Source organism: Chlamydotis macqueenii, chromosome 2 (genome assembly GCF_036417535.1).
Source record: "Chlamydotis macqueenii isolate bChlMac1 chromosome 2, bChlMac1.mat, whole genome shotgun sequence".
In the NCBI taxonomy this organism is placed as follows: domain Eukaryota; kingdom Metazoa; phylum Chordata; class Aves; order Otidiformes; family Otididae; genus Chlamydotis; species Chlamydotis macqueenii.
Genome location: NC_141557.1, coordinates 5881473 through 5898951, shown reverse-complemented (window position 1 = coordinate 5898951; position 17479 = coordinate 5881473). Strand labels below are relative to the sequence as shown.

The 17479-nt window shown below is 45.8% G+C and overlaps 1 protein-coding gene across 1 annotated transcript in view; it reads left to right on the top strand.

Moving 5' to 3' along the window:
* ACVR2B (activin A receptor type 2B) overlaps nucleotides 1-17479 on the top strand; it is a 101029-nt gene that overhangs the window by 58763 nt on the left and 24787 nt on the right. The window contains exon 2 of the mRNA XM_086741781.1: nucleotides 15287-15494. Coding sequence (XP_086597907.1) covers nucleotides 15287-15494 — 208 coding nt within the window. The remainder of the gene's footprint in view (nucleotides 1-15286; nucleotides 15495-17479) is intronic.

Sequence of the window (17479 nt, the reverse complement as noted above, 5' to 3'; positions counted from 1 at the left end):
GCAATGCAATGTTGTATTTGGGGTTTTGAGGTCATTGTTACACAGATTATTTAAGCCTGGATGCATTTTTAGCTGGACTTTGTCTAAAGAATAAACACAGCCAGGGCTGTTTTCCAGTCATCAGCTAAACAGCCAGATCGAGGGCTTGAGTCAGCGATCCTTGCAAAACGTTACTTGGCTGTCTTCAAAAAAATTTCCTAACGCTTTTTGCTTTCAAAAATGTAATTGTGCATAAAGCGATGCACATTGTTTTAGTTCACAAACGGCTCTGGTGCCTGGACCATGTGTGAGCATGTCTTGGCTCTGCTTCTCACTTGTGTGCATCGTGGCTCTGCTTCCTGCATGCATCCACGTCCGCCTGAGGTGGCAACCTAAGGTGGGACCGGTCCTCTTCCAAGAATAAAAGAGCTTAGTTATCTCCTTCTGAAAAGCCAGTGGCACAGGGACAGGAGTTAGATTTTTTTTTTTTTTGCTACACTAAGGACGTGTGGCTTCTAGCAGCAGAAATAATGTCCAGTCCCTATCCCACCAGAAAAACCTGCTGTAAGCAAGGGACTCCAGCTCTTGCTGCGAGGCTTCTAGTTCTGCCCTTGCTCTTGATTCAATCCGTAGAACTGCTTTTCAGTAGAAACACCAGTATCGTTTGGATTTGGCTCTGAAATGGCTAATCCCCATTAGTTATCCAATGCTAGGAATGCACCTTTTATGGCAAGGAAGACAATATGTTAATTCATTGCTGTGCCGAGATCAAAGGTGGCTGTGAGACGCCGGCTTGGACTGGGCACTATGGTGACTTCTTCCCTCTGCTTAAGTTTTTCCAAGACTCCATAGTGGCTTGTGGATACTAAATTTGAGACAGTTTAAGCATCTTTTTCTCTCAGGAATCAGGCATCTTTTCAAGATTGCTTAGGCTGGGCTCCCCTGCATGAATATCTTTACTCCCTTTGAAACTCTTGGCCCACGTCTTCTTCCAGAATACAGCCAGGCAGGCACAGCAGCTTCCTCTGCTTCCGTGTAAAGGTCACTTATGATGTGTTGTTAATGAATAATTACTACTGCTTGCTTTGCTCTTTAAATGGCAGAGGCATCCTTGCTACATAAAACATTAAAAAGTTGTTAAGATGGAAAATACCAATGAACAGATGAAAACTCCATGCAGAATCTCTGCCCGTTGGGAAACGGTTGCAAGTGTTGGTGCGGGAGGGAAGCAGGGATGAGCTCTGGCACGGAGGAGCTTGTGGAGGCTTTGTGTCCTTCTTTCAGCAGCTGTTGGCTCCAAATGGCACTTCTGGGCTTGGGGCAGTTGTTCGAAGGGATTGGGTTCCTCGAATCCCAACATGAAAAGAAATGCAGACTGTCTGGATAGGTCGAATGGAAATCAAGAGCGAAGTCGCAGTCAGTAACATGCTGCGTTTGGTTTACCAGTAGCTGCTTGGGTCTTGCAAAATTGGAAGTAAATTCTAGTTTTTAGTTTGAAGACATTTGGTATAGGAAGTGGACAATGGTCAGACTGGGCCAGAACAAAAGCCCACCCAGCCCGGTGGCCTGACCTTGTCTATAGCCAAAAGATGCTTGGGAAGGAATGGCAGAACAAGCAAGTGCGTGTGGTTCTTCTTAAGACATTATGGGGCATCTTGCGAGAAGGGCTTCGCCATGTCCCTTGCCCTTTGCGTGAGGAACTGCCTTCTCCAGGTTTGTTTTGAACCTGAATCCCACCAGCTGGGATTGTTTCACCCTTCATCACATGTTGTTCACCACACGCTGTCCATCACTTGTTTCGCTCTTAGTCGTTTGTCTTACCCTTGCAAAGTAGAGGCCATCTTAGAGATGGAGGAGGTTGATCAGCAGTTTTATTCTCCAGTTTTAATTCAGCATTAAGAAAAGTGCATCTCCTAGTGCTCACCAGAGGTCCCAGGATAGCTAGAATAATGGGTTATGTTTTGCTGGGGTTATTATGTTAAAGAAAGTGAATCCTGTACTGGGGTATTTATATTGAGAAGCTTGAACTGTGACATGATACTCAGGGGAACGATGTACGTGTAGCGGTGGGCTAAAACCCTCCTATAGTCTTATCTTTGCTCCGACCTTAAAAAAGATATGAGAGGCGGAGAGTTTCCCATCCCTGTTGCTGCCTTGCCCGGGGCAGGTGTGTTCACCTGCTTGTCAATGTGGAAGCAGATGGACGGTCCTGCGATCCCTGAGAAGTTATCAAAAGCTTTGTTTGCTCTTCTCAGATAGCCGCAACGCCTTACCAAAGTTCAGGAAAGTTGGCTCAAGAGCGCCGAGACCCGTGTGTTCAAACCTAGCAGGTAGCTTAGCGGTTTTATTGCTCAACCGGCTGCTGTCACGGTGAAACTTTTCACATTGCCTGGGAATTTTTTATTCTCTTATTTAGCACGATATTGAATTTATCGGTGGTATGTCTTCCATTTCTGTTCCCGCTGATTAACGGGAGCGTGCAGTAATGTCTCATGCAGTACTTTTTTATTAGAGAGGTGGGAGTAGTTTGCACGCCTGGGTCCCTGGGTGTGTCTGAGCAGGGGGAGGCGGTGAGAAGATGTGTTCAGGGTTGCAGTTTGCTCATCTCTGCGGAGCTGGCAGACCTCTGTGTGGATGTTCCTGCAGGCACCTCTCTCATCTTACAGCTCATGCACGCGGAGGTAAACAAGTGGTTATTGCATCGTGCTGATGAAGCTCTTGAGGAGAAAGGAAAGGGTTTGACTGCAGCCTGAAATGATCATGTTGCAGGTTACAGAGGGAGTATTTGAAAGATTTTTTGCAAGGTGGTTTTAAACAAGGGAAAATTGATCCCTGGTTGCCCTCTCACTGAAATCTGGAGAGGAGGAAGTGAAAAAAATGTAAAGTATCTTCAAGTTTTGAAATGGTTTACTTTGTCAAGGTCAAGGTCTGACTTACTCTCTGATACCAGGAAAGGTCTCTCCACTGAGCGTTCGGGTTAGTAGAGGGAGGATTTATATAAGATGATTGCTTAGAAATTCAGCTGGATCTTACATAGTGCTTCAGACGTCGATGCCTGTTGATAGTCCTTTCTCTCCATAGGAAAACCAAGTCATGGCAAGTCAGAGGGTGACTTGGGGCAGTTGGTGGCCTTGTGGTGGAATCAGGATGCTGACTTGGGCAGCAGGGCAGTGCTGTCCGCTCTGGGTCACAGCTGGCAACACTCAACATGATGAGAACCACCAGGGATCAAATGTCCTCTTGTCACCACAACAGTTGTGTAATCCAGGCTGACAACCCTATGCTGTTGTTTTTCTTTCGCAGACCCAACTGTGTCCATGATGGAATCACAGAATGGTTTGGGTTGGAAGGGACCTTTAAAGGTCATCTAGTCCAACTGCCCTACAAGGAGCAGGGACATCTCCAGCCAGATCAGGTTGCTCAGAGCCCCATCCAACCTGGCCTTGAACACTCCCAGGGATGGTGCATCTACCACCTCTCTGGGCAACCTGTGCCAGTGCCTCAGCACCCTCATCATAAAAAATTTCTTCCTTAAGTCCTATCTAAAGCTACCCTCTTTCAGTTTATAACCATTGCACCATGTCCTCTCACTACAGGCCTTGGTAAAAAGCCACTCTCCATCTTTCTTGTAATCCCGCTTTATATATTGAAAGGCTTCAATAAGGTCTCCCCAGAGCCTTCTTTTCTTTTGGGTTCTCATTGCATTTCCAGTGGTAAATCCCTCTAAATACTTGTGGTGTCCCTGAAAGTGCCCAGACAAGGGCACCTTCGTCTCCTTATTCTTATACATCAGCATCCAAATACGTGGGAGGAGAATCAGAGATGGGCCTTATGGAAATTCTCACCTATCTGAGGTTAGGAAACTGTCTAGGAGTACAATACTAAATCTTAGAATATTGCTTTGTTGTTTTACATAATATTGGAGCCTGGTCACCATGGGAACAGGCATCTAAATAGAAAGTTGAACTGGCAGGGGATGTACCCAGTTTCTGGGGTGGAGCTGTTGAGCTCATGTGTCCAGAAAGCTCGGACACGGATGGAGGGTAAGTGCTTCTCCTTCCACGTCATGTGCGCACTGTGGTCCAAAGTGTTTTAGTCTTCCTTATGGCTTGAGAAAACGATAAAACACCAGGAAGGAGAACTGTCCAAGAGCACGCAATTATTTTATTGCTTTCCGCCTGCGTGACAGGCAAGGTTTCAACTCTTTGGGCCAATCTGCTCAGAAATATTTTTATTTCTAACTGGAATCTGGATGCTGGTGAGTGCATGTAATCAAGATGAAAGCCAGTAAGGTGACTTTATTTCCCCTCCCTCCCTTTACATAATATCTCTTCAGCATCTCTTTTATAACTTGTCTGTAGAGAATCACTGGAGTTATCCAGCCGTTTCTTTCGTGCCTTTCATTATTGTAACAGAAACAATCACTGGAAATTGCATGATGCTATTGGATTGTGCTACATTCCTTCCTCAGGTCATTTGACAGTAGCTTTTTTTCAATAGACCCCGAGGAGAAAGGTACATTTCTGTAAACATGAGACAAGCCCTAGATGTGCTGTAGCCACTTGGGAGAAAACTCCATTGTAAAAGAGGCTTTTAAAATTGCTCATGTGGGATTTGCTATTAAGAGCGTAAAGAGGGGAGAAATGCACTTCTGATTCAGCTGACAACTTGCTTCTCATCCTCCAAAGAATTTTAGGAATGTCTTTACTTCCTTTCGGAGAGCTTAAGGCTAGTGTGTGATTGCAAGGGCTAGAGAGTTGCTTTTCTTCCTGCCTCCCTTCTCTTTCAGGCTAGGTTCAGCCGGCTTCGAATGCTTTGACTGAAGCTTGTTAACTCTTGAAATACCAGCGTATCATTGCTCACAGGATTGGGAATGCAGGTCGGACTGGGAACTGAAATTTGCACATTTTATTCTCTAGGACATAGGGAAATATGGGAATTTTGCAATAGTGTATTTGATGAGAATAGTCTTTGCCCAGGAGGACTTTAATTACCCATCAGAACACTGAACCCCAAAGCGTGCTGTAGGGAGCCGTGGGCTTTGCTGCAACTCAGGGCTCTACGCTCAGGCAAGCATCCCCTGCATGGTCCTGCAGCGTTTCTTCTTGCTGATGCGCTTGGTTCCTCTGAAGCAGACGTTTGGTTTTCTTGGGTGGATAAAGTAGAGACTCCAGTTGGGATCAGCCAACAAGCATCCATCATGGCACTGGAACTGATGTTTGAGCTTACGCATCTGGTAGGATTTTCTCTCTGCCACTGCCTTCCCTTCAACTGGCTGGCAAGGAGAAGCTCAACGCCTGTAAAGTTATGGAGTAGCAGAAAGGTAATCCTAGAAACCTGATTTCTAGACAGAGTCTTCTACTGACAAAGTTATCAGATTAATTTTTCCCTGAGTTTTCCACTTGCTCATGTAATCTGCTGATTAAGTGAGTCATCTCTATGGTGTGTCTGAATTTTTGTCATTGATGAAGTTTAAAACGGTGATTTTGAACCCTGTCCCACAGTTCAGAGTGATTGTGCTTTTTTATTTCCTCTCTTCCTCCGTCCTGCTGAGGAAACTGCCCAGCTCCGAGCTTTGACTGTTGAAGTGGAAGAGGGTGACAAGAAGACAAACAAACATCATTTAGTTCTCGGGGGCATGCTTTCCTGATGCTTGACCTTTTGGACTTCCAACATCTTCTTGTCCATTTACATGCATTACAGTTTTTCCAATTACCAGTGAATTAAATTTGGAATTGTGGTATTTGGAAATGTCAAGCAGAATCAATAGAAAAGCACTTGGGGCCAAATCTTAGTAGACTCAGCACATTTTAAAGCATATTTGAAATGTCCCTGCTGATAAATCTCAGAGGACCATGCGCAGATTATGAATTGAGGTGCTGATCTTTAGGTATCAAAGCTCTTGGTGGCTTTCCAGATAGGCTGTTTCACCGTTACTTTAGGTGTGTGGGGTGAGTTAGACACACAGCGACCTCTCCCTGGAGAAGACCCTTAAAAATCAGGATGTGTGAAAAGCATTTCTGCTGGTGGGAGTGGCATGGGAGGATGAGGACGGTGGGAGGGAGCAGACACACGTGAAAGAACCGGGAAAGGTATCGCCGCGTGGTTATTGCTGTTCTTAAATCTCTGCACTCTGTAAGGAGGTGCTCCCGTGTCCTCATCCCTTTGCCTGGAAGGAAATTTCTTTTGTAGGCTTGCTTTGAAAGCTTTTCAAAACTTCGCTGTGTGGGGGAAAAATATTTACGAACATACGTGATTTCACTTCCTCCTTCCATGCGCTTTAGAGACCTCATGCTGGCTCCTGAGGAGAACGGGAGAGAACAAATGATGATGTTTTAAATGTCACTTCAGAATTTGCTGCATATTTTACTTGGTAATTTGTGGCACCTGGTCAAAATCTGCCCTCTATTTGATTTTTAGGAGTGTAGTTGGAAATATCTTAATGTTGTAATTAAACGCGAATATTTTCTGTCACTGAGGCTGCAAAGTTTGGGGCTGAGACGACCTTCTCAGTAGCATATTTGCATAGTGCTTAGCCCATGAGGGTCCATTTTTCATGCCAGAGAGCAGTCGTTGCTGTTACAAGCCAAATAAATTGTCTGCTTAATGCTTTCATAAGTGGAAGAAAAAAAAAATCCAAATAATAAGATGCTTGTTTGAAAAGTCATGATCTGGGGGGAAAACGCAACGCTTCTCTGTGGAAATTCTACGTGGAGCAAGGTTGGTGTAGTGGAGCAAGGGAAGCTAGGAGGTATCTCCTGTTGAGCAGTGGATGGAGGAGCAGTCAACGTTCTCCTGCTCCGTTTGTGGCAGAGGGTCCTGCATTGGGTGGCATCCTTGGGGACGGTCACACACCGATAGACAGCAGCTCAGCATCTCGGGAAGTTTGGCCAGGCAGTCCACAGCTTGGCGTGGTCTCCTCCACCCCATGCTGGTGGGGAGGCCCTTTTTTGGATGCGTAACTTTGTGTTCTTCAAGGCTGACTTGATTTTGTTTTTATCCTCTTGGGTGTAACGGAGGAGTGTGTATCTATATTAAAAAAAGAAAAAAAAAGAAAAGAAATTGGGCCTTTTTGTTGTGTTATTACTAATCTGGTTTGAGCTCTGCTGTCCAAATTGCCTCGTTTGTGACCCAAAGTGCATTTAAACATGAACTGCAGAAGCACCACGGCATTAAATGCTTTTGATTGATCTCCCTGATGGTTTTATTAAAGAACTAAAACCTTTTTTGGGGGAGACAGATACAGTTAGCGATGCGAAGGGAGAAATCTAATTACATTTCGGCTTTGTCCTTAACTGAAATGCTACAAAATAGGATTTTTCTAATGGATAACTAAAATGATCTCTTCTTTAAATAAAATACAGAAATGACCAGCTGAGCTCAAGTCAAAAAATGCACCGCTTCCAAAAGTTGATTAACTGCTGGCACCGTTTCTGTCCTGCCGCACACCAGTCCAGCCGGTGACCGGGCCAGACCTCCCTGGATCGCTGTGCCTGGCCGGAGGAATGATTTACTGAACCTTTTCCTGTGTGATCCTCCACTTTGGGCCAAGAGATTAATCTCGTCAGCTCCATGCGTGTGTGTGTACACTCGGTATTTCACTAAATCGAATAATGCTGTCATCTCGCTCGGCTCCGTCTTCCCTAAACAGGAGTCCGCCTGGTTTTATGGACTTGTAAGGAGCTGGGATGCTGCATGTCCTTTTCCGGATCTTTTTTCTATCCACCCTATTCGACTTAAAATACCAGGGAAATTATTCAGAAGAATGAAACCTTTATTGCATCCTTTCCCTGAGCTGGCAGTAATGACTTTTAAAGGATGCTCCCTATATTTTACAAAACAGGTTTTACTAGCAGTTTGGGGGAAAATTGTAATAAATATCTAATTATTTTGAATAATTTCCTTGTTATCTTTTACTGACTTAAGCCTAAGTTAAAAAAGAGATATATTGAGGAGGGCATTACTACACAGATGTCCGTGGAAGCTGTGAAATGTGAGTCATGGTGTGAATATAGAAGCCCTGAGTTGTCATCCCTGGTGAGCAGGGAGGATGTATTTCTTAATATTAAAGTTCCTTTTTTTAATTTTAAAAGAAAATGACTTAAAGCCTTCTGTCCTTTTGAGACTGGTTGTCAATGGCATCATTGCAGGTTACCATGGCGATCTATGCTGAGATAATAGATTAACAGCCATTGATTGACTAGGAAACTTAGAGCTCTTTTATCGTGGGATATGCCAAATGTATTGACAGAAAACAAAATTCAAAGTAATATCCTCCCTTGGCGTTACACCGTTGCTATTTTCCGTGCTGCGTGAGCCTGGTTTTACCTGATCTGCCTTAAGGGGGGAAAAAAAAAAAAAATTAAATAGTTGATGCTTTACCAGGTTTTTTAATAAGCTGGGGCACTGCCCATCCCTACGTCCAGCTGGCTGGAGAGGACAAGCCCAGGGTATTTGATGGCTCAAATAAATATCTGGTGTACACTGGTCATGAGGGTTCCCAAAAGTGGGAAATTTTGGCTTGAGAAAGGGGGTCATTTCGGTTAAGATGGGGCTCATTTCTGTTACGTGGGGCTCCACCGTTTCAAGGCTTTTGTGGAAGAACGGGGTATACAAGCAGCGAGTCTTTAAATCCTCATGTACAGTTACATACTTAACCACAGATGTCATCGCTAGTTTGATGTTTTGCCTGAAAACGTATTTAGGCCCCATTATTTAAGTACAGCAGGAATGAAATCACTCTGCTTGGGGAATACGCGCTGGAGCAACACTTGGTAATTGCAGCTTCGTTATCGGCTCTGTAGAGATACAACTGGGTGGTCTCTCTAGAGCAATATTTTCCAAACTTTCCCAGTTGCAAGCTTTTCTCTGGCTTGATTTTGGGATCCAAAATGCTAGTAATAACGATTTGAATTTCTTTAATTTGCAGTCCTGCACAGAACTTCTGGGAGAGGGAGAGCTGAGGGGCTCAGCCCTCTTTCCCTGCCTTTCCCTCCCCCCCAGTGCCTCCCAACATGCTCCACACAGGCTTGGAACGTGGTCCTGCCGCTGAAGGAGGTGCCAAAATTCAGTCCCAGGTTGGGAGGCGGCTGGTTTGGCGTCCCTGCAGGTGCTGAGCGATGGGAAGGGACGGGCGTGAGCTGCTGCTGAAGTGGCTCATCCCAGCAGATGCTGGGCTGCAAGGTGAGCGCCCAGCAGCCTTTCATCTCCCGGCTCCAACCGTGCCGCGGTTTGAGGGATAGCTCTTGAAAACAAACCCAAACCTCAAACAAAGGGCCCGACTTTCATAATCACACATGCAAGAATGCATCCGCAGTTGCTTAATTGCTACATGCAATTACCCTCCAAATTAGAGGGCAATTACCCCAATTCAGTGCACAATCTCTGTCATTTTATATTATAAAATTACATGTACAAATAGCTATATAGGGACATAACTAAGTGTTTGCAAATAACTTTCAGTTGCATACACAGCTTCATGTAGAAAGCCCGGTGGTTTTGACAGTCAGGCAAACAGACTGTCTGGTAAATCACTCCGTGTTTATGCAGACTATTTTGACACATCCCATCTTTTCATATATACTTTCATTTTAGGTTTTAAAAAGGGGACAGGCAGAGAGAAAGAGCTGAGATTTATAGCAGCCTTCAGCCTTGGGGTAGATATTCCCTCTGTATCTAATTATGAGTTAGGAGCCCAGCAACTGCTATCACCTAGACCTGGAGTTGCCACACTGGATCTTGGCTATAATTTAGCAGCTGTTGGATAATGACACAGCCTCGGTGATCTGTCGGCAGCTCCAAATTAGGAGAGCAGAGTTTAGTCTCAGATCAGTGGCAAGGTCCCATGCCTCAGCAGGCTGAAGTCCTTCAGTTCAAGAGGACCCTTTTTAATGAGCTCCCTCCGTGCCTTGCAACTCCCAAGTAGAGGAGAGAGGTCTTCCCGCATCACACGGTGTTTCCGCTGCGCTTCCCGTCATTACGTGCCTCGGATAGGTGCTGGGGGTCTTGCTCGGCAAAAACCTAGTGATGCCTGAGTCATTTGGAGCAGAAAATAGATCCAAGGAAATCAGCCTGATGATGGTTTCTCAGGACTGAGGGCAGAAAGTTGATTTCCGCCCAAAAAATGGGTGTTGTGGGTAGCCTCCCTCTGCCTTCATAATGCATTGGGAGTTATTTGGGCTTGGTGGTGTTTGTGTAAAGGTGTTTGTGTGTGGCTTTTGTTCAAGGAAAGTGTTGGGAGAAGCCACTCTGCGTCATGCAGGTTGCCCAGGGAGGCGGTGGATGCCCCATCCCTGGAAATATTTGAGGCTGGGTTGGACGGGGCTCTGAGCAACCTGATCTGGTTGGAGATGTCCCTGCTCCTGGCAGGGGGGGTTGACTAGATGGCCTTTGAAGGTCCCTTCCAACCCAAACTGTTCTATGAGTCTATCCCCAAAGTACTGGGTGGATGCAGTGGGATGCCAGAAACCCATCTGCTCCTGCAAAGCTTAATTCTTCCTTAGACTTGGATTTCAAACAGGGCTTCAGACTTTATTCCTTAAATGACTATTTGTGGATTGTGGTATTAAACTGTTTGTCGTTTCTGCCCGGCTGCTGACGTCATGCTCTTTTCCACGGAGAGAAGTGGGGCTGATGGCAGGCTGTGCCGCTGGATGTGCCCGACGGCCACCCTGTCCGCGCTCCTGGTTTGCTTGCTCAGCATTTTCTGCCAAGCGAGGTGGCTCTGCCTGTAGGAGTGTCTGCAGGCAACGGCCCAGCTGTGGTGGAAACATCTCCCCTGCAAAATGCATGTGTGTGGCAAGGGCCAGCAGATCCCACCTGCGTTTGTACCTCTTGCCTGTACCTAATGGGAGTCCCTGCTGGGTAGGAAACAGCTTTTTTCTGACTTTTTCTTTGTGGCTGGCGGAATAGGGTTAGGCAGGAGGGGAACGGGGGCCCAATGAATTAAACCAAGTTCCGACAGCGATCTTCAAACACTTGCTTAGTAAATGTTTTATATCTCATTGTGCCCAAGTCCTGTTGACTTTCTGCCAAAAGCTAAGCGGTTTCCCTATACGTTTATTTTCCACTCGGCACGAGCAGGATGTCCTTACCAGGCAGTGCCACCAAATGAAGGAGGTCAGGAGCTTTCCTGCCACACACCAGTGCTGGCATGAGGGAGATGGCAAGAGCCTTGTGGGGAGGGGAGGGCAGGACCTGGGGGACACAGCCCCTTTAGTCCATCTCCAGCTGTGCTTTGTGACTGCACCCAAAGGCTTTTTTTTTTTTTTTTTTTTTTTCAGGAAAGGCTTTTTTTTTTGGCCAAAATTAATCCAGTCCTTCCTTTGGCAGCTCAGGTTTGGTTCAGCCCCTCCTTTGAGCCAGGTTGTGCTGCTGTGGGTTGAGGGAAGCCCACTCAAGTCCAACCCAACCCTCATTGTGCTAACACATCAGCTGTGTCCGCTGGAAGGAGACAAGAGCTTCCTGCACCCATTTTGGGGCAGTGCCTTCCATTTTTCTTGCAACTTGAAATGAGAAGCAGGGTTTGGTTGATCTGTGCCTCCTTTGGGACAGGGTTTAGTAGGTATGGTTGACGGTTAGACTTGATGATCTTGGAGGTCTTTTCCAACCTTAAAGACTCTATGACTCTGTGATTCTCTCACCTGTGTCACTTGGCAGAAGTGTCCAGCTCAGTGTTTCTTACAGATGTCCAATGGCCTTGGAGGAATGGGCACTTCCATACCCATTGCCCAAAGGGTAAAGAAGACACAGGAAAAATTATGTGGCTTCCCGGAGATGCAGGAGATGCTCAGATTTCTTCCTCTTAGTCACCACCACTCCACTGTTCTCCCTCGAAGGGACAAAACCCCATTTCAATTCCCCCTCCTTCCATTTGGTTGAGGTTTTTACCGCAGCGAGTGCAGGTAAAGGCGGTTAGCTACAAACTTTGGTCTCTGTGTGATCCATTGAAGAGCAAGGTGTGAGCAGTTTTTGATGAGCTAAAGCAGCGGGTGAATTAACACCCAGCCCTGGAGCTGTGCCCCTTCCTGCTGAGCCCATCTTGGGCACAAACAAAAGGGTCCTGAGCACCCAGCGGGATGAGGATCCTTACCAAACGGCTTTTGAAAAAGATCTGAAAGCAGGTAGCAAACACACAGGTTTTTAAGTGTCTCGTTAATGCACGCATCCTTAGGAGCTGTTTTAAGGAAAACATACATATATTGGGTCATCCAAAACTTTGTTCATGCTTTTATTTGACTCATCTAAACTTTGACAGTGGGGAAAAAAAAAAAAAAACTGTGAAACGCCTTTTTCCTGGCGCAGTTGCTGTTTGCGGAGTTGGGTTTGCATGTTTGCAAGCAGATCTTAGTCTTCAGCTGAAACTTGTTCCAGGAAAGACAACTGTCTTGGGGGAAGGGAGCCTGGGCTCAGCACAGGATTTAGCAGCCTTGGTTTGCTGGTCCCAGAGCCGGCACAACTCCTGCTTCCCATCTTTTTAACATTCTCTTTTCAAAGCATGGTGGAAACGTCAAATCTCACCGCAGCTTTGTGCATTGAATCGGCCCTCCTTGCTGGTGGAGAAAAGAGAGGCTACGCAATATTGCTCGAGGTTACGGAGAGAGGTGGCTGAGCCAGGGTTAGATTTTTGGGGCTATTTCCCAGGCAAATGGCTCATTAAACCTCTCTGCTTTCTGGGAGATGGGGTTGGGGAGGGAGAGGAAATTTCCATAGGGGTTCAGTTTGGGATGATGGAAATGATGTCATGAAATGTATTTCAAGGACTGAATCAGAAGGTGATACTCAGTATTAGCTATCAGGCATCAGCTGGAAGCCGTGTGTAGTTTTACAGCGAAGCTAAGATATTTACTTATTCCTTTATAAATGAAAAGATACCACCCTCCGTGCACACAAGACAATGCTCCTTCGCTTTCCTGATGATTTAACCAGTATTTAGCAAAAACGGTTAATCTGCCCTAGCAAAGCGTGGTGTAGGTATCAAGAGAACAAATATCAAGCCTTTAACAAGGAGCGTCAATATTGACACTGTTCTGTGTTGAGGGATATTGGTAGCTTGTTTTTATTATAGTAAGCAACTTGTCAGAGGAAAACTTAGACGGAGCTTTGCAAGTGCCAATAAAACCTGCAGGTGCTATTGAAATTGAGCTGTTGTTCGTGTGTGCTTGGAATATAATTTCCAGTTTCACAAGTCAGCTTTATGACTTTCTCATACCTTTCTTCCCTTGCAGTCTCTCTCACAATGCAGAATGAACATTCTTCCCCCCGCCCAAAAAAAAAAAAAAAGAATTATTGAAGGATTGAACACCTCTTCAATTTTCAAAGAGATCTTAGTCTGATGAGTTTGCTCCATACCATGAAAATTGCCCATTGTTGAGTCCAGGTATTGCTGTCAGGAGCAGGTTGGACACATCACCCCTAGTCTGTGCAGAAACCATGGTTTCTCCTGCTAGCTTCTTGCAGTTCTACTTCTGGTCCGTTGCAGGCCATCTTCACTCCTTGCTTGACGCCTGTTGGCAGCAGAAGGTTGATTCCCTGCAGCAAATCAGGCTACGTTTGATAGCTTGAATGCCATCTCTGGCTCACGTGCCGTCTCTGGAGGGTTCTCCATGCGCTGCAAAATTGGAGGTGAATCTTGCCAGTTGGTAACAGCTTGGAGACTTGGCAATTTGAGGAGCTGCAGTCTGTGAACAGGCAGGTCAAGCTCCTCCTGGCATCCTCCTCATTTGAGACAAGTCGTTTCATCTTGGTGTGTTGGATCCGACTGGGTGTTGTGAGAATGCTTCCATCAGTAGTGGATGGGTGTTCAGGTATGGAAATGGTGAAGCTACAGAAGGTATGTGGGGCCTGCAGCTGGTGCCTGTGCCCATGCTGGGTGTTTTCTCTGCTGGCTGTAAGCTACGTGCCACTCAGTGTCTTATGAAGAATTGCATCACCTTGTAGAGACCTTTCAGAAGTGGCTGGTTTGCCACGTTGAGTGGGAATCACAGACTGGGTTGCACTTAGATCGTCCAGACATGGCCCTGACTGCCTTAATCTCAACATTAAAGGTTGCACGGCCTTTGGAGAAGACAGAGCCATGGAAGCACTGTAAAATTTTCCAGCCAGAAACTGCTGGCTTTGCAAAGGTCTGGCTATTCTGGGAGCGCAGCACTTTCATTTCACCATCCTGCGGGACCCATTTGTGTTTTCTACTCAGTTGTCAACACATTTTATTGGGATACCTATGTTTTCCGTGATTGCAATCCATCAAAATAATGGCCAGGTCTGACCTTGCCTTAGGTTGGGTAGTCCCAAAGAGAGATGGCTGCAGGGCATCTCAGGATTTATGAAATGGCGAGCTTCGTGGTGCCTTTTCTGGTTGTCTGCTTACACGTTGTGTGTTTCGTTCTTCTGATTTAAAACTAATCCTCAAAATGCCGCAAAGCAGAATATTTCCAAATGACGAGACCATTTCTAAGGCTTAGGACAAAACAGATCACCTGCAGATATCGGTGTTTCCTTACTTGATTCCATTTTTAACAGACATGTCTGCAATTGTATTTCTGTTCTGTGCCATGGTGGTCATGGGGGAATTGTTTCACTTGGGGCCGTAGGAACTCCTCAGCCCGACTCCTTTGTGGTGGTCAAACATCTGTTTGGGGTGGCCAGAGTTTTTTGGGGAGCTGAGTTGCTTTTTGCTGGAGGTCTTGCTTGGGTGGAGAGGTAACGTGAGCTGTGTAACTGCAGCTAAAAGCGTGGCATTTATTGTATGGAGCCTTATCCACATAAGCCTGAACTGAGATCTAAGTGAGCACTAGGTGCTGGTCTGGCCCTTCTGGGCAGGATGAATATTATCTGTTCTCAGTTACGTTCTATTGACGTAGGAAACCGTTTATTTTTAGGTAGTGTTTCCTGAAATGGTGGAAAGGGAGGGTAACTCTGTTGTGTGACATCAGCCTGGGAGGTTGCCTTTCCTAAACAGGGTTTCTGTGGTTAGAAAATACTGCATATGGGTTGTCTTGTACCTCCACCTGTTTGGGTTCTGTGGTTGAAGCACTGGCCAGGGGACACCTTGGGGGGTCTTAGCTGGGCTCTTGACTTCACCATGAGCTTTTCTTGTGAGCCTAGACTCTCCTGACCTCTGTACACCACGTCACACCAGCAAAGGAGAATAACCCTCCATACTATGCTGAAGCTCACGTTGATGAGCTGCTTACCATCCAGGGGAGCAAATGTGTGCATCACCTAAAGCAAAGCCATGTGGAGATGCGCCTCCCAGGATCTGTTTCTGATTTTGCTTGAATGTATCTGGGTTTGAATTTTGCTTCAGGACCAGGCCACGGGGAGGCTGAGACAAGGGAATGCATTTACTACAACGCCAACTGGGAGCTGGAGAAGACCAACCAGAGCGGCGTGGAGCGCTGCGAGGGGGAGAAGGACAAGCGGCTCCACTGCTACGCCTCCTGGAGAAACAACTCAGGCTCCATCGAGCTGGTGAAGAAGGGCTGCTGGTTAGATGACTTCAACTGTTATGACAGGTAATAGCCTAACTGATTTTTCTGATTCCAGGTTTAATTGTTCCTCTAAGTGCAAAGGCTCGTGATTTTTGTATTGAGGAAAAGAAAGCAAGTCCAAGTCAATTGGCCCATTCATCCCCTGTAATCACTTGTGTTGCTAATGCAGCTCTCAGAATTGTCACTTATCTGCCTTGACTTTCTAACTAGAAGCTGCAGAAGGCACTTTTAGGGTTTTTTTGTTGTGTGGTTTGTTGTTTTATTTCCTTAGCAAAGCTTTGATAATTCTGGCATGCATTGAAAAATGTGTCCTGTACCATCAAAGGAACAGCAATATGTTCTTCCAAGAGCATTTGGCGATGTAAAGGAAAACTTGGAATTATTTGGAGCTCTCTAGAAAAGCACAGATATCTGGGGGTGGTTAGAGGTAGAGATATGCTGGCGTTTGTGATGTTGCAAAAAGTTTCACTGTTCTTCGGCTGAGTTAAGAGACGGGCCAGGAGAAAGAGTTGGGCAGCAAAAGCAATACATGTGTTTGTGTGTCCCTGCCTGCAGCGAGCTGAAAAGGAGCGAGGTTTTGTAGTAGGAAGGCTCCAGCCTCATTAAATAGCTGAGAAAATGGAAGTAGTCTTTTCTCGTTTCCCTTGATGTAATTCTACAGCGGGGAAAAGAATTACAGCTGAAGAAAATAACCCTCTGAAGTTTCACAGTTTAAAAGGACAACGCTCAGTTGCTCTGGACTCACTCAGTGTTCCTGTTATAAAAGCCCCAATGACCAACAACCCAACTCTTTCAATAAGGATTAACAGGACATAAAATTCAAAGATTTCCCTTGGCGTGACACCAATATAGGTTGATCCCACCTCTCTGCAATTCACAGCTCTGCGGATCTTTGTAGCTTCTCCTTCCAAAAGTTTTAGGACATCAAGTCCTAAGCTGTGGGGCTTAAGCTGGGCCTAGATTTGTCCCATGTCTGGAGAATTTTCTCCTTTTGGCACTGTGCACTATCCCTACTTTTGTGCCCGTTTTCTTAGCTTATCCCAACCGTGAGTCGTTTCTCATCTTCCTTCTATTATTAGCGCCGGGGTTACTTTCCCACCACACCTATTCCCTTGCCAGTTGCGTGGCCAAGCTCTATATATAGTGAAATTTTTATTCTCTCCCAATAAATCAATCCTCCTTGGCCCATTAGTCATCTTAATGCCGATCCTTCTGAGAACAGAAAGTCACTCTAGTTTCCTACTTCCAAGCAGAAGTGTTTACTGTAAACAGATTTCTCCTTTCAGTGCCTGCTCTCGTATGCAGTGACACTTGTATTGTCACTGAGTGTCTCTGTGCAGGGATGTAGTGGTTCTTAAACTTTGTCATAATGTGTCGCTCTGTTACAACAGTAAAAAGTTTCCAGGGCTCCTCACAAGCCTTTTTGCAGCCCCGGGGTTGAGCATCCATTATCCTGCAGCCTGATTCTTCAAAGCCGCAACTCCAGGGCGAAGCTAGAAGATCAGCTGAGAGTTAACAAACAGTACAAGTGTTGACAGCAACATTTGAAATAAATGTTAGCTTTAATTAGATAAAGGCTGTTTAAATGGAGGGGGGTTTTTGTTTTGTTTTGTTTTTTTTTCTTTCTTCCCTTGAGTGCCCTTGGCAGTCTTCCACGCAGGTAGTGTTGCATCCCAAGACGGCAAAAATGGCTAAAAAGATGATTTTATGATCAACGATGCCGTGCTGATGCCCTTTCAGTCTCTGTCTTCAGCACCTCCGGGTGCTGAGCTCCTGGCTGCAGCCTCAGGAGATGCCCCTGTACCTACATCCGTAAAAGGGTCCCCGGGAGCGCAGGCAGCATGTGCTGGTCCTTGCCAAGCGCTGCCTCCTTCTCACTGGAAGGTGAAAAATTCAGGAGTGCAAGGGTTGGGTTGTTGAGAGTGATGGCTCCCGACTCTGTTCTTTATCTTAAGGAAACAAAAACGTGGCACATGTACATTTAAGGCTATAGGAAAAAGGTAGTGTTT